We start from the raw sequence: 22903 nt of genomic DNA on the forward strand, positions 1-22903 counted from the left end.
ACCCAGGCACAGGTTGCAATTCCATCTCCCCATTTCACCTCTCAGACCCTCGGTCTCTTTTTCAACAAAAGGGAGGCCATGAACCCATTCGTGGGCCAGGCTGACATCAGGCACCTAGTAGGTGCTGGGCCCCATGGCCCTTCCCCCAGGTAGGAGAAAGGGCACAGGCACAGGGCCTCAGGATCTGGGTTCTGCCCCCGCTACTCTGGTCACCTTCCTGTTGGTGCCCAGAAAGGGCAGTGAGTCACCTGGGCCCCTCAGCAGGTGCAGCTGCTCTGGGCAGCCACAAACCTTCCTCATCGAGTGAACCTGGCAGCACCTGGGGGTGGTTTCTGAACGCAGCCACTGCTGCTCTGGTTTAAGATCCAGGCTCTGTCCCGGAGCTTTTTCGTGATCCCAGGAGAATCACCCAGCCCCTCCCGGCCTCGGTTTCCTCGTCTGGGACGCAGGTCATAAGAACACTTCACAGGGTCTCTGTGCACCTAAATCTTAGCCCAGAGCAGAGTTTTGCCCAGTGGGCCATCACGTTCCACTTGGGAAGCAAAGGAAAAGCTGGACATTAAATGGGACACCCCTCCACGCCCCCTTCCCCGACTTCCAGGGAAGAGTAAGGGCGCCCCCTTGTGGCCGAGTCTCGAATCGACACCGGCCGCTCCGCCCGCCCCCCCCGCCCCCCACCGAGCTTCTTGCCCCGAGGTCCCTTCGCCAGGTGTGCCCTGGCAGCTCACCTGCCAGCACTGTGTCACCAGTTCCCGCGCTTTTGTTCCTGGCTTCTCACCTCCCCCCAGCCCGGTTCACCTCCCTCGCGGTCCTGCATGCAGTACGTGCTCAATAAAAACCGACTTGATGCAGGAGTGAATGACTTTATTGCTCGGGTCCCCCAAGGTGACTGCAGACACTCTGGACCCCCTCCTCAGGCCGCCTCGTCCTGGGCCAAGACACCGTCGATCCAGGCCGTGTAGCTCGCCACGCGCGTGTAGATCCCAGGCTTCCTGCGGTTGCCGCAGACTCGCGAGCCCGAGGTGACCACGCCCTCGAGCACGCCCTGGCACACCAGCGGGCCCCCGGAGTCTCCCTGCGGGACAGGCCGGGAGGGCGGGTCCAGCCCAAGCTCCAGCTCCAGTGGGCAATTCCCGCTCTTTCCTCTGGCCCCAATCTGGTTCTTCGCTGATTAATTTCCCCGTCCACGCCCATCACGACAGTCCCCACTCATCAAGCCCCCGCCCCTCCCTCTAAACCCGCCCCCAGCTCTTGGGCCCGCCCCCTCGGGCCGACCTGTTCCCAGTGTCACCATGTTCGTCCCCGACCCCACCCCACTCCAGGCCTCCTTCAGTCTTAGGCCTCACTCCTCATCCCTGCCCTCTCCAGGCGGCCCAGATCCTACCTCTCCTAACTGCCCCAACCCATCTCAGCTACCACCCTCATCTCAGCTCCTACCCTGAGCTTGTCCCAAGTGCCCTGGCCACCCTACAAGCCTCACCCTGCCCCAGGCCTCACCCCTGCCCAAGACCCGCCTCTCCTCCCAACCCTGCCCCACATAACCCCGGATTGTGTATCAGCCCCACCCCTTCCACAGGCCCCACCCTCTCCGCAGGCCCCGCCCCATGCAGGGCCCGCCCCCGCGCACCTTGCAGCTGTCGCGCCGGTTGCTCTCCGCGCACATCATGCGCTCGGTGATGGTGCCGTCATGGTACGTGCGCAGGTTGCAGGTGGCGCGGTCGAGCACCGGCAAGAGCAGGTGCTGCAGGCGGTCTGGCCGGCGGCCCGCGTGACTGACCACGCCCCAGCCGGCCACGTCGCAGAGAGTGCCCGGTGCCACGTCGCGGTCCACGCGCTGCCAGGGCAGGGGGCGCACGGCAGGCCCCAGCCTGGCCTTCTCAGACAGCTGGGAGATGGACGGAGGCGGACGTCAGAGTTGGGGCGCATGGGGTGCCAAGCAGGAGAGACTGCCGCTAGGCTTGGTGGGTCGGGGTTGCGGGGAGGTGGGCATCAGGGTGGGCACGAGGTTCTCCAGTGCAGCAGGAGAGACTGCGGCTAGACTCGGGGTGGGGGAGTACATGTGGGGGTCCCCGATGCAGCAGGAACTGCGGCTGAGCTCTGCCCACCTGCAGCAGGAGGAGGTCGTGGTCGATGGTGTCTGGCTGGCTGTCCGGGTGGGGCACTGCGCGGCGCACGTCATACAGGCGCTTGGAGGTCTCAGGCTGGGACAGGGAGTGCGCGCCCAGGAGCACCTGCACCTTCCCGTCGGCCCTGGGGACAGGGCGGGGTCCCCGGTAGGTGGGAGTTGATTCCCCAACCCCCTCCCACACCGTGTGCTCCGTGTTGCAGGCACTCACGTGTCCTCCAGGCAGTGCGCGGCGCTCAGCACCCACTGCTCGGCCACCAGGACGCCGCCGCACCGGTGCTGGCCGTTCACCTGCACCGAGGCCATGTAGGGCCGTGCGTGGGCCTCGGCCTCGCGGCCCCCCAGGATCCGACCGCGGGGCTGAGCCGCTGTAGGGCGACAGGAGGACGTGAGGACTGAGGGGTGGACAGGCCGGCCGTTCGAGGCCCCCTCCCCGCCCCAGGCCACCCCAGCCCCTCTCAGACCCCACATTCCATGTCTGTCTGCATCCGGGCCAGAGTCCCAAACAGATGCCTCCCCACGGCCCCGGGGGAGAGAACCCACAGGGAGGGGGCACTGGGGGCAGATACCAGCCCTACACCTCGGAGCCCAACACTTCAAACTAAACACAGGGAAAATGGGGCTGCCCAAACCACGTACTCAGGCCAGCCTCGTTGGCCCCAACAGTGGCCGCCCTGTCTTTGACTGCAGAATTTCAGATTCTCCCGGTGGAGAAAGCTCAGATTTCAGATCCAAATTTTCAAGAATTTCTGGACTTTGAGAGCTTTCCATTCGTGGAGACTCTACCCCCCACCCCTGCTGTCTGCCCAGCTGGGGGGCTGGAGGACGCTCCTGGCTGACCCCTAAAGGCCGCTACCCTAGCCCCAGGCCCACTCACCACACAGGGCTGCCCCTAGCAGGACCAGAGTCTCCAGGAGTGCTGAGCTGTGCATCCTGAAGCCGCCGTGGCCTTGACACTGACCCAGGCGGGGGCCCAGGGGTGCTTTTATGAGAGTGGAGGGGGCGGGTGGCTCCCACGGGCCCTATCTGCCGGGTGGGCAGTGGCCCAGCTGGGCAAAGGGGAACTATGGCCCAACTTCCACCCTCCCCGGGGGCAGGTTATCTCCTGCCAGACTTGCACCGATAGACAGGCCACGGGGGTCCCTTCTGCCTCTGGGGGTCTGGTCCCATGCTAACCCTGCTGGGGGGCAGCCCCTCGGGTTGGACCTCCCCAACCCCCATCCCAGTCTCTTTCCCCCGCCCAGAATGTCCTCCCAGCCTGAAGTTTCACAATAGCAGCTGGAGGCCACAGTATGTAAACAACCGCTTCCTCATCTTTCTACGCCTTCTTTCTATTCTTCCTCCTCCAACTAGGAGAGAAGGTCCCGTGGGGGTGGGTGGAAGGTTACCTAACACGCTTATCTGTCCCTGCAGCCTCTGGGGCCTGACACCCCAACAAGCAGAATGTTGGAAAGATGTGTAGGGGCAGCTGGAAAGACAGTTGGATACAAGTGACAGAAAAATGAAGTCAAACTGGGTGGAGCCATCAGTGATGAAAAGTATATGGAAAGTTCAGGACACTGCCTTCAGGTGTGGCTTGATCCAGGCGCCTGGACACTATCAGGTGTCTGCCTCTGGTTTCTCTTTTCCTCCTTGATGGCTTCTGTCCTCCCCAGGCTCCCCTGTTGTGGCCCCAGGGACCCCAGACTCACCCTGGTGGCTGAGGGGGCCCCTCCTAAAATTCCCATCACTCCAGTCAAAGTTTCGGGGTTGCCACTGATTGGCTGCCATGGATCACATGCTCCCTCCCAAACGAATCACTGTGAGCAGGTTCTGACTCAGAACCTGGGTCACGTGGCCCTCCGTGAGGTGAGGATGGTGGGTCCACATCTCGTGAACTCGTGGGATGGAGGTGCTGGGACCAAAAGGATGGAGTGCCATGTGCGGAGGACCTCGGACGTCCCCAGTAGGGACAGTGCACAGTGACCACCTCCTGCTTCTTTTCTCTTCACTGTGGACTGTTTCATACCTACAGAGAACAGAAAATAGCATAACAAATGCGATTTATAAGATCCTCATGTTTCCTTATTAAAACCAGAAACTCTGAACAAAAGCCCGTTAGGTTTTGGAGGCCAGATCATTTAACTAAGAATGTTCGAAATTGCAACAAAACGTGGAAACGACCCAAGAGCCCAGCAAGATGGGACGGTCCGATAAATAACCCTGAACTTCCCCAGATGCCGCGTTGACGTGGAAAGCCCTGGGGCCGTGTTACTAAGTGGAAGAGGCAGCCTGGGGCGGAGGGTCACCTCTGAACGGCTGGCACTTGCGGGGAGATGTGAGGAAGGGGCTAAGTCTGCAGGAAAGGCAGGCCAGACACAGGGAACAGCATAGGCAAAGGCCCCTGGGGGGGACCCGGGTTGGCGAGCTCCAGCGGGACAGGTTTTGGGGCCAGGGAGCAGAGAGGGAAATCTTGTCTGAACTTGTGGGCATTGAGGGGACATTTCTTTGGCTGCTGACTGCGAGCCTGGGCCGCGTCTGTCCCCGTCTCCACTGTGGCCCCAGAGGAAATAGGCTGGGGAGGTGGAAGAAGGGCTCGTCTATGTCACCTGCCCTAATGGCATCTCGTCCTCCCCATAAGAAAACAGGCTCGGAGAGACAACAGACTACCCAGAGTCCCAGAGCCGGGGCTCGACCCCAGGCCTGGGAAACCCCAAACCCGGCTCTTGGCCATGGCTTTACACCTCTCTGCACCTCTGGGTCCCCATCTACAAAATGGGGACACTGATGAGACCTGCCCCGAGGGCTGAAGAGAGAGAGGGTGGGACGCTTGCTTGCCCCTTCCTGCAAGTGGGTTTTATAGGACGGAAACCAGACGTGGCCTCTGGCATCCTCTTGTAGAATGTGGAGAAGGGATACACTTCTTGCCCCAATGACCCGACTTGCTGCCACCTGGTGGCAGCGTACTTGAGAGATGCTGAAGACATTCTGCTGACCGTTTTCAACACTCGATTGCATAGACAATGAACACCAGACACATCCTACAAAACATTTTTATTGTGCCAGGCACTGGAAAATGCAGCCGTGGGCAGCTGAAGTGGGGCAACCAAGGCAACCCTTCTTAGTGGGTCCTGCTAGCAGGGTCCCTGGGGTGGAGAAGGGGGTGGTCCCCGGAGCGGCGGATGATGGAGTTGATCCAGTTTGCGAACTGTGCCACTGGGGCAAAGGCGTCGGGGTAGAACCCAGAGCCGCAGCCTCCCCGGATGTAGGAATCGATCCCCTGCACCAACCCGTTGCAGACCAGGGGGCCGCCGGAGTCTCCCTGCAGAGGCAGACAGGGTTGGGAGGCGGGACTGCAAGGCCTCCTGCCCACCCACCGCCCCTCAGGGTTGGGAAGTTCTTCCTGGGTGCAGGGGCGAGGTGGGGAGCTCGTGGGAGCTCAGGGTACGTACAAAGCAGATGCCGGCCTGCCGGCGCCTCACGAGCGTGCACACGTTGGCGCGGTTGTTGCAGCGGGCGGTCACCACTGTCACGTTGAGCTCCTGCAGGATGCTGGGCAGTGGCCCGTTCGTGCCCACCCGGCCCCAGCCCATGGCCAGGCACTGCGTCCCGTTGCCCACGCCACGGTCCTGGGCCGGCAGCCTGGCCACCTGCACGTTGGCGTTGATGGTGGCTGACCCGTTGAGCTGTGGCAAGTGGGCCAGAGCACTAGAGTGTCACGTGGGGCGGTGGGTGGCGGCCCTCCCACCGCTGAGCCTCAGTTTCCCCATCTCAGCCTCCACCATGGTTCTGGGATCTTTGGGAGCAAAAAACCCCCCCTGTAGGCTGCTCCGCCTACGCCCTGAGCCTCAGTTTCCCCACTGGTAAAGTGGGAGCAGCTGTGGTGCCTCAGGGCATTGCTGGAGGCTGTCCCTGGATGTGGCTTGAGTGCAATAAACAGCAGGTGCTTAATGGGACACACTACGGCAACACGAGTGATGATTAGACTCTCCTTATAAACCTTTCCAGAGGAGACCCGTGACTTGGCAAGTGGAGCGGGTGGGACGGGAGCAGTTTTTCCCTCGAGTCTCCTGCCACTCCCCAGAAACCGGGGCTGTCCCTGTCCTGGGCCACAGGGCCCTGACCCAAGGGCCACAAATAATACCAGCCATGGGTTTGTTGATTGACAATTGCTCCCAGCTTCCGTGGCTGCCTCACTCGGTCTCTCCGCAGCCCTCTGGGGGCTTGTCCCCATCTTACACCTGCACCTGCACTGCATCCCTGCCCTGCCCGCCCGCTGGCACCTGGAGGATCACGATGTCATTGCGCAAGTTTACAGGGTCGAAGCCGTTTTCAAAGACCCTCCGGACGCTGAACGTCTGCCAGGAGGGCTCCCGGCGCCGCAGGTCGTGCGCGCCCAACACCACCTGCACCAACTGGAAGTTCCTAGGGGCCAGGAGGGAGGAGGTGACCCGGCGGCCCTGGGGGCCCGGGGCCCAGGAGGAGCCTCCCCCCCCCCTGCACCTCACTGTCGCGGAAACCAAGGACATGCGCACGCGCCGCCACTCACATGCCGTTCACGCAGTGCGCAGCAGACATGACAAAGTTGGGCGCTATCAGGGTGGCACCGCAGAAGTGGCCTCCGCGCCGCTGCAGGGACACCATGAACGGCCGCGAGTGGGGCCTGGCTGGCCGTCCCCCGACGATCTCGGAGGCCAGCGCGGGGCCTGGGGACACGCAGGGGGCCGGTGCTGAGTGCCTGCAGGGAAGTCCCCTGAATCCCCACCGGGAGTGCATGCGGGGGCCAGGGCTGTTCATGCCCCTGCCTGTTGCCCAGATGAGGAAACTGAGGCAAAGAGAAGTGAAGGGGCCTGTACATGGTTCCCCCACCAGGGCACAGTCGTATCTGGGCTTGAACCAGGCTGCTGAGCCCCCACAGGATGCCCCGTGTCCCCAGGTTTATAAACCCTGGCTCTGAGCTCCTGGTGGTGGCTTCCTCACTTGGAACCTCAGTCTCCTCTTCTGGTCTCCTTCGCCCAGCTGTAGCCTCCCCATAGGATGAGGGGGCAGCCCTGGTGGAGCACACAATGGGGAGGTGGGAATAGACACTCGGGGACAGATGGACAAGCGGGAGAAGGGACACGTGGCCCCACTCACCACCCAGCAGCAAGGCCAGCAGGACAGAGGTGACCATGGCAAGGCTGGAGGGTCGGCAGCGTCTGAGGGTCATGGTGGGCCGGGCTCCAGGGTCTCTGCCCCGCCGTGCCCACCCGGCCTCTCTTATAGCACGGTGCAGGGAGGCCGTTGCAGTTGCCCCACGGCCAGCCGGCGCCCCCACTTCCTCCCCAGGGCACAAGGGGGTGCTGAGATGGGGGAGGGCTGTGCATGAGGATGGGGGTGGCTCCAGCGGGGCCAACAGACACGAGTCAGGACACACAATTAAATGTGAACGTCAGAGAAACAACATAGTTTTAGCATATGTCCCAAATATTGCATGGGATAAACTCACATATGAAACTAGTCATTGTTTCTCTAACACGCAGATTTAACTGGGCAGCCCATACTTTTCTACACCTGGCAAATCTAGACCTAAGGGACCTTGACCAGGTCCCCCCAGGCCCTACATGCCTCAGTTTACCCAGGGCACTACGATAATGGCAACACACAACTGTGTCGAGAGTTCACGTTGCACCCAGCACTGCCCTGACACGGCAGAGGGGTGCCATGCCAGAGGACTGCCGGCTCCCCGTTCGGGATGAGGAAACAGAGGCACCTCAAGGGGCTCCCCCATGAGCTGTGATTTTAACCCAGGTCCCTGGGATTTGCAGCTGACTCTGGCTCCAGCCTTGCTGCCCATCTCCCGTTGGTTGCTGCTCACAATGAGGAACTCACTCCCACCCAGGGCCACAGTCAGTCTCCAGATGCCAGCTGAGGTCCTGAGAAAGACGCCGCTGGCCTCCCCTGCCCGCCTGAGGCAGTGTCCTGGCTGGTGGCCCTGGAAGGGTGCTGGAGAAGGGGCCCCTGCCCAGGCCTGGAGGCGGACCCTGCATCTCCACCCAAGCCCGAGAGCCTCTACCTGGGGGACTGGTGGAGACCTGGAGCCCAGACGATGGGGATGGGGTTCCTGGGGCCCAGACCCCCACCTCCACAGCCCTGCTCCTTGGTTCCCCTTCCTGAGTCCCCCAGGACACTGGAGCTGCAACTGCCTGGCTGAGGCTGTCGCAAGAAGCAACGTCTTCCAGGCCCCAGGAGGAGGGGAGAGGGAGGGACCCAACGGACCAGGCTCCTGGAACAGTGGGGCAGGAGCATGCGGGGGCACCTGGAGCCTGGGTCAGGGCTGGAGTACAGATTGTCCTTGGGGGTCCCGATGTGTGGCCGCAGACAGGCGAACCCCCATCTCTCTACAGCGGGGACAATGGCCCTTCTCTCTCAGAGCCTGGCACCCGGCAGACACTCAATCTGTGTCTGCCCTTCATCCCTAGCTTGGTCTGACACACACTAACTGGTCTTGCTGCCTTCCCTTTCTGGCGGGGTCCCCACCCTCCTGCCTTAAAATCACCATAGAGTACTTAGTTAGTACCTGCTGTATACACAACCCTGTTTCGAGTCCAGGGGGAGGGGGAGAGTGGAGGAGATCATGTTTTTATGGGGGTTTGACCCCCGGCAGGGAGACTAGACTTAACTGCAGCTGCACTTATTGAGCACCACCTGCATGCTCTGTTCACACATACTGTGTGGACTCTGGGTTCATATCCTGGTTCTGGTGCGGCCACTTGACCACTGTGTAACTTCAGGTCCCTAAATGAACCTCTCTGTGACTCCGTTTCCTTCTCCATAAAACGGAAGATAGAATAATAGGCTCCATCTCCTGGAATTGTCTCAAAGATTAAATGAGTTAACGTTTGTAAAGTTCTTGGATAAGATAGTGCTGTCTTTGAGGGTTTGTGCACCACTAACTAATATCTCCAGAAAGGTAGGATTTGTTAGCCACAAGGGTGGCATAGGCTGTGAGGGGTGTACAGGGGCTTCTGCGAGGCTGGGGAAGTTCTAAGATCGGAGTGGGGGGCTATCCATATATAAACAGTCATTGAGTTTCCAATATCAGGAATGATAAATGTTTGGGGTGATGGATATTCTAATTACCCTGACTTGATCCTTGTACATTGTAGACATGTACTGAAATGTCACACTGTTCCTCATGTGTCAATTTAAAAAATAGAGTCACTGAGCTTATAATTAAGAGGTGTGTGCTCTACTTGATCTAAGTTACGTCACAGTAAGAAAATAAACTTGACTCTCCAGAGCTTTGCTCCGAATGACCTTTTACACGTTCATGGGCTCCTGCCCATAGAAAACTGGATTTGCTGTGGGTCTTCCTGTTCCAGTCAATGGGCTCGCTCCAACATCCCCCCCACCAAACCTTATTTACCCCCCCATGCCGGGCACCAAAGGGTCCCTCTGGGTCTTTTGTAGAAACCGCTATGGCATGCCTGGCATCTCCAGACACCGAGAGGCATACATTTCCCAAGATTCAGCCACACCTCTGCACAGGTCTGTTCCTTTCACTGCTGCTGTAAGTAAGACGCCTCTGCTGGGGCAGGGGGTCAGTTGAGGTTTGAAAGAATTGAAAGGGGGACAGGCCTGTGTGTTTTGCCTGCTCGCATTGGTACGCTACCACCAGGTGGCGGCAGAGTAAATCAATAAGAAAGGAGCTGCCTTCCAACTCCTGGTGAATCCTGGAACAAGTTGGCGCCTCGTTCTTGTGGTCACTCCCACTTCTCCACCGCTGGCCTGTGACCCCTGCCTCTTTCCTCAGACCTCTCCTCTGGGCCCACCTCAGTTCATTTCTCAGGCTGCCACCAGGGGGGACTTCTCCACTGCCTACCCTTCCCCTCAGAAACAGAGTCCAAGCTCATCTCATTGAGGTGGCCCCAGTGGCCCTGCATGCTCTGGTGTCCCCCCCTCCACCGCCTTTCCTCCCCACCCCCTTGATCCACCCACCCTTGCTGCCTGTCCTGCTGTTCCTCACACCCCAAGCTCACTCTGACTCAGGCCGTTGCAGTCGCTGTGGCCTGGCAGCCCTGATTCACACTGGTATTCAGCTCAGGAATCACCACCTCCTCCAGGAAGCCCCGAGCGGCAGCCCTCCCACCTCCCCCGGCTGGACCAGGAGCCCCACAGGCCCCAGGTGCTTCCCCAGCCCTGTCCTGCCCACCCGGTGTTACAACAGCCTGGTCTTCAAGGAGCCCCCCAGCGGGGAGAGACAGAGCTGGAGCCGCGAGGGTCAGGGTGGAGCCCTGCAACAGTGCTAGGGAATGTCTGGGCTGACTGCATTTTCCAGATGAGGAAACTGAGGCACAGAGATGAGTCGCAACTTGCCCAGGGGCCACACTGGTAGAGCTGGGTAGAAGCACATCTGTGGGCACCCAGTAGGGAGACCCACCCCCACCCAGAGTTTGGGGCTGCAGGACTCAGACATGAGGGGCCACTGGGCAGCTCTCCCCGCCCCTCCCCACCTGGGAAGGACAGGAGCCGAGCAGGGGGAGTTTCAACTTTTATTGGCGTCTCCCTGGGGCAAGGTGTGAAGATCTGACTCTGCCTGAAGTTCCTCCTTCAGGGCCTGTGGCCTGGGCTCAGTGCCCAGGACGGGGTCTGTGGCAGGGGGCGGCTCCGGGACTGCCCTCGCCCCCTGTGCCACGCAGCACGGAGTGGATCCAGTCCACGTAGAGCGCCACACGCGCAAAGAAGTCGGGAAATCGGCGGCTGGCACATCCCCCGATCACGAAGGAGTCCACGCCCTGGAGGGTGTCGTTGCAGATCAAGGGGCCACCGGAGTCTCCCTGGGAGGTGGGGGCAGGGGTCAGCCACCCAGGCCGGCCACAGGGGGCTGGGGGTGGCCCCAAACTATCCACAAGTAAATGCTTCTGGTCTGGAATTTTCTTTAAGACATGTGAATGGGGGAGGGGCTGAGGCCACCGTAGGGCCTCCTACTGGTGCCTGGACCCCAGAACGAGGGCAGACAGGGCACCTGCACCTTCCGAGGTCTGAGTGGGACCTGGTGGCAGGGAGCCCCCAGACCCACAAAGGCAGCCAAGTGCAACGTGGGCACCCACACCCGCTGCACCCTCATGATGGGCGTGTCCACCTTCCTGGCAGGGAGACGGAGGCACAGGGTCCTGCTGCACAGCCAGGAGGCGGGGTTCAAGCCCCAGCCCACCCTCCCCAGAATGGGACAGTCCCCAAGGGCCCCCAGTCCCAGGGCAGCGCCTGCGGAGGTGGGGAGTACGCACGAAGCAGATGCCAGCGCTGCGTCGGGGGACAAGTGTGCACAGGTTTTCTGGCCGGCACAGGAAGGTGACCACTGTGACATTGAGCTCCTGCAGGGCGCTGGGCGTTGGGGCGCTGGTGCCCAGGCGGCCCCAGCCCATGGCCAGGCACTGGGTGCCATGGGCCAGCTCCTGGCCCTGCTGGGGCAACTGGGCCGTGGTGACATCAGTGCTGAGGTTGGCCGGGTGGTCAAGCTGCGGCGGAGCACGACGGGCGTGAGACCCTCTGTCCCCTTGCCTGACTGCCCCTCCTACCACACCGCCCACTGCTTCAAAATGGCTCCACTGGCCCTCAAGGTGGCCTTCCCTCTGCCTGGACGCCCCTTGACACATGTGTCACTATTGCATTCATTCATGTACAAAGCACTTATCAAGCACCAACTGTATGCCCAGTCCTGTTCTAATGCCCAGGGGCCCAGCAGTGAACAGCACAGACAAAATCCTCTGCGCCTGGGGGAGCTGGTCTTTTAGGGAGGGAAGGGGCTGGGAAGACCCCATAAATAAGACGGCCGAGTGCAAGTCAGCGGGATGGCTGAGAACAGTGAACCAAGGAGGGAGGTGGTCATTTGAGGGAGGGGGAGGGGAGGCTGGAGGAGGTGAGGGCATCTGCAGGACCCTGCACAGGGGCCGGGGCAGGGCACAGCAGGGGCACAGAGCCATCTCGCCCTCAGCACCTCCCGAGGCTGAGGTGGGAAGATCATCTGGAACCAGGAATTTGAGACCAACCTGGACAACATAGCAAGACCCCATCTTTACAAAAAAATAAGAAAAACTAGCAGAGTGTGGTGGCACACCCCTGTAGTTCCAGCTACTCCCGAGGCTGAGGCGGGAGGGTCACTTGAGCCCAGGAGTTGGAGGCTACAGTGAGCTGTGATGACGCCGCCACTGCACTCCAGCCTGGGTAACAGAGTGGGACCCTGTCTCCAACAAAACAGGGACCAGGCTGTGTATACAGTAGGTGCTCGATACATGTTTGCCGAAGGAATGAAGAGGTGGGGAGGGGGTACCAGGATCTGGGCTGGCCCTGCCCCTCCGCCCGCGGGGCCCCCAGCACCCACCCGGATGAGGAGAATGTCGTTGAGGTGGTTCTCCGAGTCGTAGTTGTTCCGGAACACCTGAGCGACCCCGAGCTGCTGCTGTGTGGACTCAAGTGTCTGCACGTTGTGCGCTCCGAGCACCACGTTCACCAAGTGGGCCGGGCTGCGGGGTCGGAGTGCTTCTTTCTTGGTGGGTGTCCCCTGTCGCCCCAGCCCCACCACAGGCCCTCCCTTGGCGACTGCACCCTAGGGGACACCCCCCTGGTCCCCCCACAACCCTGTCCCGCATTCCCCCAGGTCCGGTTTGGAGGGAGGGGCGGCGAGACCATCCCGCCCTCTGCGCACGCGCGCTCACATGTCCTCCAGGCAGTGCGCGGCGGTCAGCACGAAGCTCGGGTGGATCAAGGTGCCGCCGCAGAAGTGGCTGCCCTGGGTGCCCCGTACCTGCAGGGACGCCATGTAGGGCCGCGAGTGGGGCTGCGCCTCCCGACCGCCAACGATCTCACTGGCCCGGGCTGCACCTGCGGGGGTGGCAGGGTCAGGGCCCAGGCAGCCCAGGGCCTGGAGTCCTCTCTGAGCCCCGAATCCGTCTGGCCAACGGGAGTCCCCTGATGGCCAGGGAAGAGGCTTTTTTTTTTTTTTTTTTTTTTTTCCAGACAGGGTCTCTCTCTGTCACCCAGGCTGGAGTGCAGTGGCGTCATCATAGCTCACTGCAGCCTCCAATTCCTTGGCTCAAGCAATCCTCCTGCCTCAGCCTCCCAAGTAGCTGGGACTACAGGTGCCACCACACCCCAGGCTAATTTTTTTTTTTTTGGAAGAGATGGGGTCTGGCTATGTTGCCCAGGCTGGTCTCAAACTCCAGCCTGCCACCCCGACACGCTCACTCATGCACACATGGGAGCATCCCCTCTGAGTGCTTGCTATAGTTAATCCCCTTTGTGCCCCTGGGAGGGAAGGGCTGGGTTTGCCCATTTTACAGACGAGAAACTGAGTCCAACCACCCAGGCCTCCCTCTTCTCTCATCTTCTCCCCTCGAGGCATGCCATCCTGCCCCAGTCCTGCCTCAGTCTCCCCAGTTGTGCCAGGAGAGCGTTGGACTGGACCTCATGGGTGGACATTCCCCCAGGATCAGCTGGACTCACTGGGGTGGGCAGGTGGACACTGGCCCCACTCACCGCCCAGCAGCAAAGTCAGCAGGACAGAGACGAGGGCAGGGCCGCGGGCCATGGTCTGGGTCCAGGCCCTATGCCGCCCTCGCCTCTTATATAGCCCCGACGCAGGGAGGCGGTTGGGGTTGCCCCATGGCTGGGCCGGTGCCCCACTTCCTCCTTCGACCTTGGGGGGCCACAGGGAGTTCAGGGGTCACATCTGGACTCTGGGGAACATGCAGGGGCTTTGGGCTCAGCGGGCAGGGGAAGCTGGCTGCAGCTTAAGCCAGGCCAGGGTTCCCAGGACAAGTGGGCGGCATGGCCTCGGCCCTAGAAAGACACATGCCCACCCTGCCGCCCCCAAGGAGATGCCTGCACCCATGAAGTCCCTGTGGCCCCACAAAGTGGGACGTGCCGCCTGTGCCTCCGAATCCTCATCCGCAAACCAGGCCTCCCAGGACGGCCAATGCGCAGCCAGAGCCCTGGGACGGGCTGCTAAGAAGCGGAAGAGAACAGCTGACAGGGTGACCCACGTTGCGGACGGACAAAAGGAAGCATCGAACATCCCCATCAGGACAGGCTGAGCTGGAAACCACTAGGACCAGGACGCCGACTTGGCTGGGGACAGGGCAGGGGAACGGGGAGAAGGTGGGGGGCCAGAGCCACATGTGTGGCCACAGTTCCCCACCTGGGGCCCCAGAGAAACACCTTTCCCCCCAGCTTTTGCCTTAAAGATTCATATTTTTCTACAAGGCAGTGTTCTCACTACAGGGATGACCCTGCAACCCCAGGGGACACTGGGCCATGTCTGGGGACACTTGTGGTTGTCACACCGAGGGAGCTCCTGGCGTGGGGTGGGTGGGGGCAGGGACACTGCTCAGAACCTGCAGCAGCCACGATGGCCCCTCCCCAGAGGACAGCCTGGCCCCAGTGTCCTCAGTGCCTGGGGGACAAGCCTGCGCCCAGAGGAGATATTCATTTATTCATAACTGACTTGTCATCATGAAAAGCTCAAACCTACAGAAACAGAGTGGGGGGAAGAGCTCACCGAATTCCAGGACCCCAAAAAAATTTTCTAACATTTCATTCTGAGACTTTTCCGTGCTAACAATGGTCCAAAGCGTTCCCGGATTGGAGTCCCCGGCTTCCCCAAATGTCGTCGTCTTACACAACCGAGGGGCCGTGATTGAAGCCGGGGAGCAAACGGTTCACAGTGGTTGCTTCATGCACAGGCCCTTTGAATCTCACCGGCCGCCCTTTGTCCAGTCTCGAACTCCTGGGCTCAAGGGATCCTCCCACCTCGGCCTCCCAGAGTGTTGGGATCACAGGCGTGAGCCACCATGCCCGGCCATCAACTGTTTATTCAAATTTCAACAGAAACGTCTCGGCCACGTCTCCAGTCGGTCAGCTTGAGCTGGGACCAGATGCTTGGCCTCCTGGGCTCGGTTTCCCCACCTGTAAAGGCAGGTGATGATGGTGCTAGGGCCTCCCTCGTGGCAACAAGGGGAGGTTCCAGGGATTAGATTTTGGGGATGTGCCAGGTGCTCCGTGGGGGCGAGCCCAGCCCTCCAGGTATTGCTATCACTGTCGCTGGTGTTATTGTCACAACGGGCACCCCTTCTCCCACGACAGCTGAGCACTCGGAGCCGCCTCACTTCTAGGCTGCCCCTGCAGGGGACGTGGGCAGCTGCACGCCAGGGCTCCAGTGCCACAGCCTGGGCCTGAATCTTGCTGTGCTTTGCGATTCTAGGCTGGAAGCTCCACCTCTCTGAGCCTCAGTTTCCCCACCTGTCACATAGGGATGGTGAGAACAGCCCCACCTCACAGGGGTTAAGCCACCCCACACAAACGCGAGCGGTTAACCCCACGTCCATCGACACGTAAGCGGATACACACAGCGTGGTCCATCCACACGTGGAACATCACTCAGCCACGAAAAGGGACGCGGCTCTGACACAGGCCACAGCGTGGATGGACCTTGAGGACGTCGTGCTCAGTGAGAGAAGCCAGACACAGAGGGACACACAGTGTGTGACTCCATTTATATGAAATGTCCAGAACAGGCAGATCCACAGAGATGGGACATGGATTCATGGTCCCCAGGGGCTGGGGAGGGGATGGAGAGTGACTGCTGATGGGGACAGAGCATCCTTTTGGGATGATGGAATGTTCTGGAATTGGATAGTGGTGATGGTTGCACAACTCTGTTAATGTATCGAATGCCACTTTGCAAGGCTGAGGCGGGAGGATTGCTTGAGCCCAGGAGTTAAAGACCAGCCTGGGCAACATAGTGAGACCCCATCTATACAAAAAATAGAAAAATTAGCTGGGCGTGGTGGTGTACACCTGTAGTCCCAGCTACTCGGGAGGCTGAGGCAGGAGGATCGCTTGAGCCCAGGAGTTGGAGGCTGCATGAGCTGTGATGACGCCACTGCACTCCAGCCTGGGTGACAGAGTGAGACCCTGTCTCTAAAAATAAATAAATGCCACTGAATTATTAAACAGGTGAATTGTATGGTATATGAGGTATATTACAGTGAAGCTGTTAGAGAAACGAAGGAAGGAAGGAAGGGAAGGGAAGGAGAGAGGAAGGGAGGGAGGGAAGGAGAGAGGGAGGGAGGAAGGAAGGAGGAAGGAAACACCCGCACACCGACTGCTAGATCAGGCAGATGCCCGGAGGAGCTGCTCCGAGGCCACGGTCTCCTTCTTTGCATGTTTTTTCTGTCAGGGTCTGTTTCCTCGCTGGGTGGGCTGCTGGCTGCCCCTCCCCGCTCCCGGCTGGGTGCCTGGGGGGGGGCCCCCTGCGGGGAGGGATTGGTTTGGGGGCTGTAAAGGGAGGGTCTGAAGAACCCTCTGGGGGTTGGGCCGGCAGCTGCAGCCTCAGCCCCTTCCTGCACCAACTGTGGGTGTCGCAACCGGCAACGGTCATGGGGCTGGGGGTCACTGGTGGGGTGGCCCGGGCCCCAGGGAGATGGAGGGGAAACCTGGGCAGGGAGGGCAGGAGGGCTCAGGCCTGCGGTGTCTCTGTCCCTCTCTCTGTCTCTATCTCTCTCTCTCTGTCTCTGTCTCTCTCTGTCTCTATGTCTCTCTGTCTCTCTTTCTCTCTCTGTCTCTGTCTCTCTCTGTCTCTGTCTCTCTGTCTCTCTCTCTCTCTCTGTCTCTCTGTCTCTGTCTCTCTCTGTCTCTGTCTCTGTCTCTCAGTCTCTTTTCTTCCTCTCTTTCCTTGAGAGACGGGAAGACGTCTGTTCTGCCCAGGACTGCTTGGCCCTTGCAGGGGGCTTGTTTTCGTGCTGACCGAAGGCCTCCAGACGACGTGGCCCCCAGGCTCATCCACCCGCACCTCCCCCGGCGCCCCCTGTGACTTGCAAGCCCACCCAGCTATTTCACACTCTGTGCCGGGAATTCCAAAAACTTAAAGCCTCACAAGAGACCAGCGAATGCAACGGGTGGTGAGCACCCCCGCTCCGGTAGGAGGACGCCGGAGGATGTGGGTGGCTGGTGGGACCAGCAGGGGAACGCAAGTGGGGGGTGACTGTCGTGGGGCCCATCCTAGTCCCCAGAGTCCAATGCCCGGGGAGGGCAGGGCCTGCCCACGCTCATGCGGCAGCCAGGCAGCCAGGCGCCAGTGGGTCCCTGGGCCTGGGATCCCCTGCTGGGGGCGCCTAAGACTGCACCCCAGTGGGGGGTCCTCCTGAATGAGCTGAGGGAACTACAAGCCTTGCACCACAGTCTGGCCTTGGGCCTCAATTTCCCCATCTGAACAAGGAACAGGCAGTGGCTTGACCTCTCTGAGCTCCAGGACCCTGAGCCACTGACCTTCCTCTCTAGGCCTCAGTTTCCCCTCCTGTAGAACAGGACCCATTATGACCCTGAAATTCCACTCCTGGGTGTAGACCCAAAAGAATTGAAAACAGGTGTTCACACGAAAACCTGTACACGAATGTTCACAGCAGAGATTCACAACAGCCAAAAAGTGGAAAAACTCAAGTGTCCACCAACAGGTAAATGGATAAACCCAACGTGGTCCATCCGCACACTGGAACATCACTCAGCCACGAAACAGACCTTGAGGACGTCGTGCTCAGTGAGAGAAGCCAGACACAGGAGGACACACAGTGTGAGACTCCATTTATATGAAATGTCCAGAACAGGCAGATCCACAGAGACAGGACGTGGATTTGTGGTCACCAGGGGCTGGGGAGAGATGGGGAGTGACTGTCAATGGGGACGGGGTTTCCTTTTGGGGTGATGGGATGTTCTGGGATTAGGAAGAGGGGATGGTTGCACAACACTGTGAATAAACCAAAAACCATTGAACTGTACAGTTTAAAGGAGTAATTTTATGTTGTGTCAATTTCATCTCAATAAATTATTTTTAAACTGCAAAAATAAAAAAAACAGGATCCACAGCCCAGCACTGTCAGGGCAGAATGAGAGCCCAGCAAATGGGTGGTAATTACGAAAGTAGTGACTCAGTCTCCCCATCCAGGAGATGGGTAGGTGGCAGGTCATCTTAACCTCGCTGGCCAGTTAGGAGCTGGGTGAGCTGAACCCAGTCCAGGCTGAGCCCCTTCCCGCACCTGTGTGATGGCGAGAAAAGCCGCCAGCTCCCCTTGCAGCCGCTGGGGGAAGGACAGAGCTGGGCAGTCACATTCGAGCAGTTTACGCCTCAGAAACCGGGCGATGCCTGGCCTGTTCCACGATCACGAGGATGCGGACCCCCCCCCCGCCTCACCCCCGCCGCTGTTCCAGATCAGTAACACGAACACCCGCCCACATTAATGTTTGCACTGCTTTGCAGCAAAATGATGGAATCCCGGGCTCCCTCCAGCACAAACAGGTGTATTGTTGTGCTTCCTTAATATTATATTTGTATTTATTTTCATTTTATTTTATTTTATTGCTTTCTTAGACACAGGGTCTCACCCTGTTGCCCACGCTGGAGGGCAGTGGTGCGATCACAGCTCATTGCAGGCTCGAACTCCCAAGCTCAAGCAATCTTCCTGCCTCAGCCTCCCAAGTAGCTGGGACTAATTTTTTCTACATATTTTTAGTTCTCCAGATAATTTCTTTCTATTTTTACTAGAGACAGGGTCTCGCTCTTGCTCAGGCTGGTCTCAAACTCCTGGCCTCAAGGGATCCTCCCACCTCGGCCTCCCAGCGTGCTAGGATTACAGGCATGAGACACCTTGCCTGGCCTATTTTTTCTTATTGATTTTTAGGGGCTCCTTATGTATTACAGTTCTTTTATGTTATATATTCTATATAATATTTAAAACTTTTACGTTAATAAAAACATTTTAGTCTAATAAAATCATATGTGATATATTAAATAATCTATTAAATCTAAATAATATATTAAATTATTGTCTATTTATATATGGTTTATATATACAATTATATTTATTATTTGATATTCACATTTTAGCTCTTTATATATTAGGCACATTAGCCAATGAGATCCACGTGCCAAATATTTTTTCCTGGTTTCTCGTATGTTCTCTGGCTTTGCCCCCAGGGCTGCACAATGGATTCTCCACCAAAATCAAAGGTGGCTAAGGGAGCCTGGAATCTCACAGATTTGGGTCCAAAGCCCACATGAGCTGTGTGACCTCAGGTGAGTCACACAACCTTTCTTTCTAAGCCTCGGCCTCTGTCGAGGAGAGACAATGACAGTCCCTGCTTCTCAGGGCTGGGGGGATTCAGCCAGCATCTGAGCAAGGACCCCTCTGGGTCCGGTGCTCCTAATGCCCACAAGAAGCCATCAGCTTCGCCGTGGAGCCCACAGGGCATCCCCTGCCACCTGCCCCTGCCCCACCCACCCTAGGGACGCGGAACTCAGGAGCCAAGGTGAGAACAGCTTCTTTATTAGCATCCTGGACCCACCCGGAGGCATGGGGAACACAGAAAGGGCCACGGACGTGGGCACAGAACATACATGGCATAGTGTGGCAGTCAGGCCAGGCTCAGGCCAGCCCCTGAGCAGGGCTGTTGAGAACACTATCGATCCACTCTCGGAAGAGCGCCACGCGGGTGAAGAAGTCGGGGCCCTTGCCGCAGGGATTCGGAGAGAAGGAGGCCACGCCATGCCCCAGGCCGTTGCAGACAAGGGGGGTGCCCCCATCACCCTGCCCGGACGGCAGGCGTGTCAGGGGATCCCCAGGGAGCCCAGTGTCCCTGCTTCCTCCCACCCCAGGACCACTGAGCCTCCTTGCTACTCCTGGAACCCACAAACCCTGTTCCAACCCCAGGCCTTTTGCACATGCCTTCCTCACCACCCTGTGCCTGGGTAACTCCTAATGGAATTTTGGGCCAGCTCCCTCCAGGAACTTCCTGGCACCCTCAGGCTGGGTCAGGAGGTCCCTCCTCCACCCCGCGGTGTGAGAACTCCAGAAGTGCAGGTCCTGCTTCTCCCAGCACAGGACTTGGCATACAAGAGGTGTCTAATAAAGACTGTTCCTCATGCTGTTAAAATGTTCAGTCCTGAGCCCCACACCCGCTGTGTCTCCCTTGGCCTGCACTTGCTTTTTCCTGCCACGGGGAGCTCATTACCTCTCAACACCCCTCCTCCCACCATGAGAAGCCCACGCACAGCAGGCCGCCCTGGACGGTACCTGGCAGATGCCGCCCCGGCGGGTGAGCACACCAGTGCACAGGTTGTTGGGGCGGCAGCGGTCCTCGGGGGTCACCGTCACGTTCACAACTCTTGGGAAGCGGGAGAGGCGCCCCCCATTCTGGCGGTTCCCCCAGCCGGCCACCTGGCAGCTGGTGCCAGCCACCACCACGGCGTTCTGCGGGGGCAGCGGCAGCAGTGCCACGTTGCTGGTGAGGTTGGCCTCACGTTCCAGCTGGGGAAGGAAACTGAGTCAGGGGTGGATGGAACAGGACTGGAGCCTCATGGGCCCATGCTGGGAGGAGGAGAGTCAGCAATGTGAATTTTGGTGTGTAAGTGGTTTGGATTCAAATCCTGGCTGGAGCAGGAACCTGCTGTGGGACCCTGGCAAAGTCACTTTATCTCTCTGGGCCTCTCATTCCTCCCCCATAGAAAAAGAGTAATAAATAATTTCTCATCTTGCCAGTGTTAAGAGGATATAACAAGATCCTATGGTGAAAGGACGTGCACAGGAAGTGCAAATAAAACCACCAGATACCAATTCCACCGTCACAACTGGCAAAAAAAAATTTCAATCATAATACCCAGTGTCAGTGAAGATGTGGGGAAATGGGCAGTTTTTAATTCTGCTGGAGGTGGGAAGGGTAACTTGGTCTGGTCATTTTCACCACCTCAGATGGAAAAACTTTTGTGAGAGAGGGATGCACAAACACATTTGGAAACAACTTCAGCGTCCACTGCAGGGAGCTAGAGAGTGGACTGTGGTGCCTCTGTGTCCTTCACTGCAGTTCTCAAACCTCCAAAGCTCCCCTGCCCCACCTCCGCGGACCTGCAACAGCAGCAGGTCGTTCAGGTTCTCCTGGGGGTCGTATCTGTTCTCGCTGATGCTCCTAATGGAAAAGGTCTGCCGCGATCGCTCCCGCCGCCTCAGGTCGTAGGCTCCCAGCACCACCGTGGCCACACCAGGGTTCCTGAGGGCAGCAGGGGGCAGAGCAGGGACACCAGGCTGGGGGCAGCCGGGGAGCAGGGGACGGTGGTTCCAGGCCTGGTGCCAAAGTGGGGGTCGTGATCACCAGGCCTCTCTCCTCGCCCACCTCCCCTCCTTTTGCAGAAGAGGAGCCGGGACCCTCAGGGCACCCTCCCTATCCCGGAGCCCCCGACCCCCGACCCCCTCACAGGCTGCGGAAGCAGCTGGCCGCAGTCAACACGAAGCGGGTGTGGATCAGGGCGCCCCCGCAGAAGTGCCTCCCCTGGTTCTGAAGCGAGGCCAGGAATGGGAACTCGAGAGGCCTAGCCTTCCGGCCGCCCACGATGCCCACGAGGGGTGTCGAGCCTGGGCAGAGGTGGGGGAGGCAGCTCTGAAGACCCCCGAGAGCCCCCACAGGTGTTGGAAGCTCCAGTTTCAGCCCCCTCATCCACCCAATGGGGCCACAGGGGGACACACCATCCTCCTCCTCCCTCCTGCTCCATACGTAAGAGGATAGGTGGCCCCCCGCCCCAGGCCAGGTCGCTTTCTGTCTCTGTGCCTTGAGTCCTGGGGTACAGGAGCTGTGCCGGCCAGTCCCTCCCACCCAGGCCCCTGCTCCCAGCGTGGGACACCTGGCACAGATGGGTGCTCACCAGCCCTCGAGGACGCCAGCAGGCCAGCCAGCAGGGCCAGGAATCTGAGAGGGGGCATGGTGGGACAGCTCGGTGGCTGGGGCAGCGGCCGCCCTTATACCCGGGCGCTTGGCAGAGCCCTGGCCTGCCCAGGCCCAGCCCCGCCCGGCAGGAACACAGGAAGTTGCCCAAGGCCTCTGCCACCAACTGCTCCCAGGGGCCCCCTGGGCCCCCTAACGGCCTGCTGTGACCCTCAGTTTCCCCTCCAGGTGTCAGGGAGGGTGATGGGTGTCAGTCCATGCCAGGCCCGGCAAGCCCACCATGGACACCCAGCCAGTGTTCTCAAATTGTGAGTGCTGCTCTCTTGCCAACTCCGGCCTCAGTTTCCCCAACCTCAGCCACTGCTGCCCACTGGGCCTGGTGCCCACGGGGCTCAGAGAGCCGGAGTCGGCAGGCCCAGGGCTGAGACCTGCCCGCCTGTGCCTGCATGTTATTGTTACTATTTTTACCTTTCAACTGTTTGATTGAGACGTGATTCACACACCACACGAGCCACTCACTCAAGCTGTACAGTCCAGCGGTGTTTAGGGTCCTCGCGGAGTTGTGCGACCATCGCCACAGTCAGTTTTAGGACATTTTCATCAGCCTCAAAAGAACCTCCTACCGTTTAACTATCACCTCCAGTGCCCCAGCCCCTGGCACCCACGAATCCACCTCCCATCTCTGTGGATCTGCCTGTTCTGGACATTTCACGTAAATGGAATCAGATACGATGTGGTCTTTTTGCTTCTTTGGTTTGTTTGTTTGTTTGTTTTAGGGTCTCACTATGTTGCCCAGGCTGGTCTCAAACTCCTGGGCTCTAGAGATCCTCCCGCCTCAGCCTCCAACGTAGCTGGGATCATAGGCGTGAGCCACTGCGCCTGGCTGTCTGTGACCTTTTGTGTCTGGCCTCTCTCACTGAGCACCCGACAGGACTCTCTCTCTGGGAACCTGGGCAGGTCACCGCCACCTTCAGTTCCTGCATCTGTAAGGTGGGGTAGTGGCCGTCCTCGTCTTTGAAACAGGATCTTCAAGCTTTGAGGCACCCAGGACCTGGG

General features: G+C 59.3%; 4 protein-coding genes across 5 annotated transcripts; all 4 read right to left on the reverse strand.

The window, feature by feature from the left end:
- Window positions 1-847: 847 nt before the first annotated feature.
- CFD (complement factor D) lies at window positions 848-3062 on the reverse strand. Of its 2 annotated transcripts, none has more exons than XM_069456702.1 (5): window positions 3003-3062; window positions 2337-2493; window positions 2106-2250; window positions 1628-1885; window positions 848-1075 (listed from the first exon to the last, which is right to left on the reverse strand). In XM_069456702.1, the coding sequence occupies exons 1-5, from the start codon at window positions 3055-3057 to the stop codon at window positions 914-916; spliced, it is 777 nt and encodes a 258-aa protein (XP_069312803.1). In that variant the 5' UTR covers window positions 3058-3062; the 3' UTR covers window positions 848-913. The 2 variants fall into 2 exon arrangements, with proteins under 2 accessions (XP_069312803.1, XP_069312812.1); XM_069456711.1 differs by having other exon boundaries at window positions 2988-3062.
- Window positions 3063-5225: 2163 nt separating this feature from the next.
- On the reverse strand, window positions 5226-7313 carry ELANE (elastase, neutrophil expressed). Its single transcript, XM_069456722.1, has 5 exons — window positions 7241-7313; window positions 6654-6810; window positions 6388-6529; window positions 5557-5790; window positions 5226-5426 (listed from the first exon to the last, which is right to left on the reverse strand). The coding sequence occupies exons 1-5, from the start codon at window positions 7311-7313 to the stop codon at window positions 5226-5228; spliced, it is 807 nt and encodes a 268-aa protein (XP_069312823.1).
- Window positions 7314-10716: 3403 nt separating this feature from the next.
- On the reverse strand, window positions 10717-13655 carry PRTN3 (proteinase 3). Its single transcript, XM_069491860.1, has 5 exons — window positions 13622-13655; window positions 12802-12967; window positions 12468-12609; window positions 11374-11604; window positions 10717-10923 (listed from the first exon to the last, which is right to left on the reverse strand). Exons 2-5 carry the CDS (start codon window positions 12903-12905, stop codon window positions 10717-10719), a joined length of 684 nt encoding a protein of 227 aa, XP_069347961.1. The 5' UTR covers window positions 12906-12967; window positions 13622-13655.
- Window positions 13656-19560: 5905 nt separating this feature from the next.
- Window positions 19561-21885, reverse strand: AZU1 (azurocidin 1). The gene is made up of 5 exons (XM_069491873.1): window positions 21828-21885; window positions 21384-21540; window positions 21037-21178; window positions 20209-20442; window positions 19561-19722 (listed from the first exon to the last, which is right to left on the reverse strand). The coding sequence occupies exons 1-5, from the start codon at window positions 21883-21885 to the stop codon at window positions 19561-19563; spliced, it is 753 nt and encodes a 250-aa protein (XP_069347974.1).
- Between the last annotated feature and the right edge of the window lie 1018 nt (window positions 21886-22903).

The sequence above is a fragment of the Eulemur rufifrons genome, chromosome 2, assembly GCF_041146395.1.
Source record: "Eulemur rufifrons isolate Redbay chromosome 2, OSU_ERuf_1, whole genome shotgun sequence".
Lineage (NCBI taxonomy): Eukaryota > Metazoa > Chordata > Mammalia > Primates > Lemuridae > Eulemur > Eulemur rufifrons.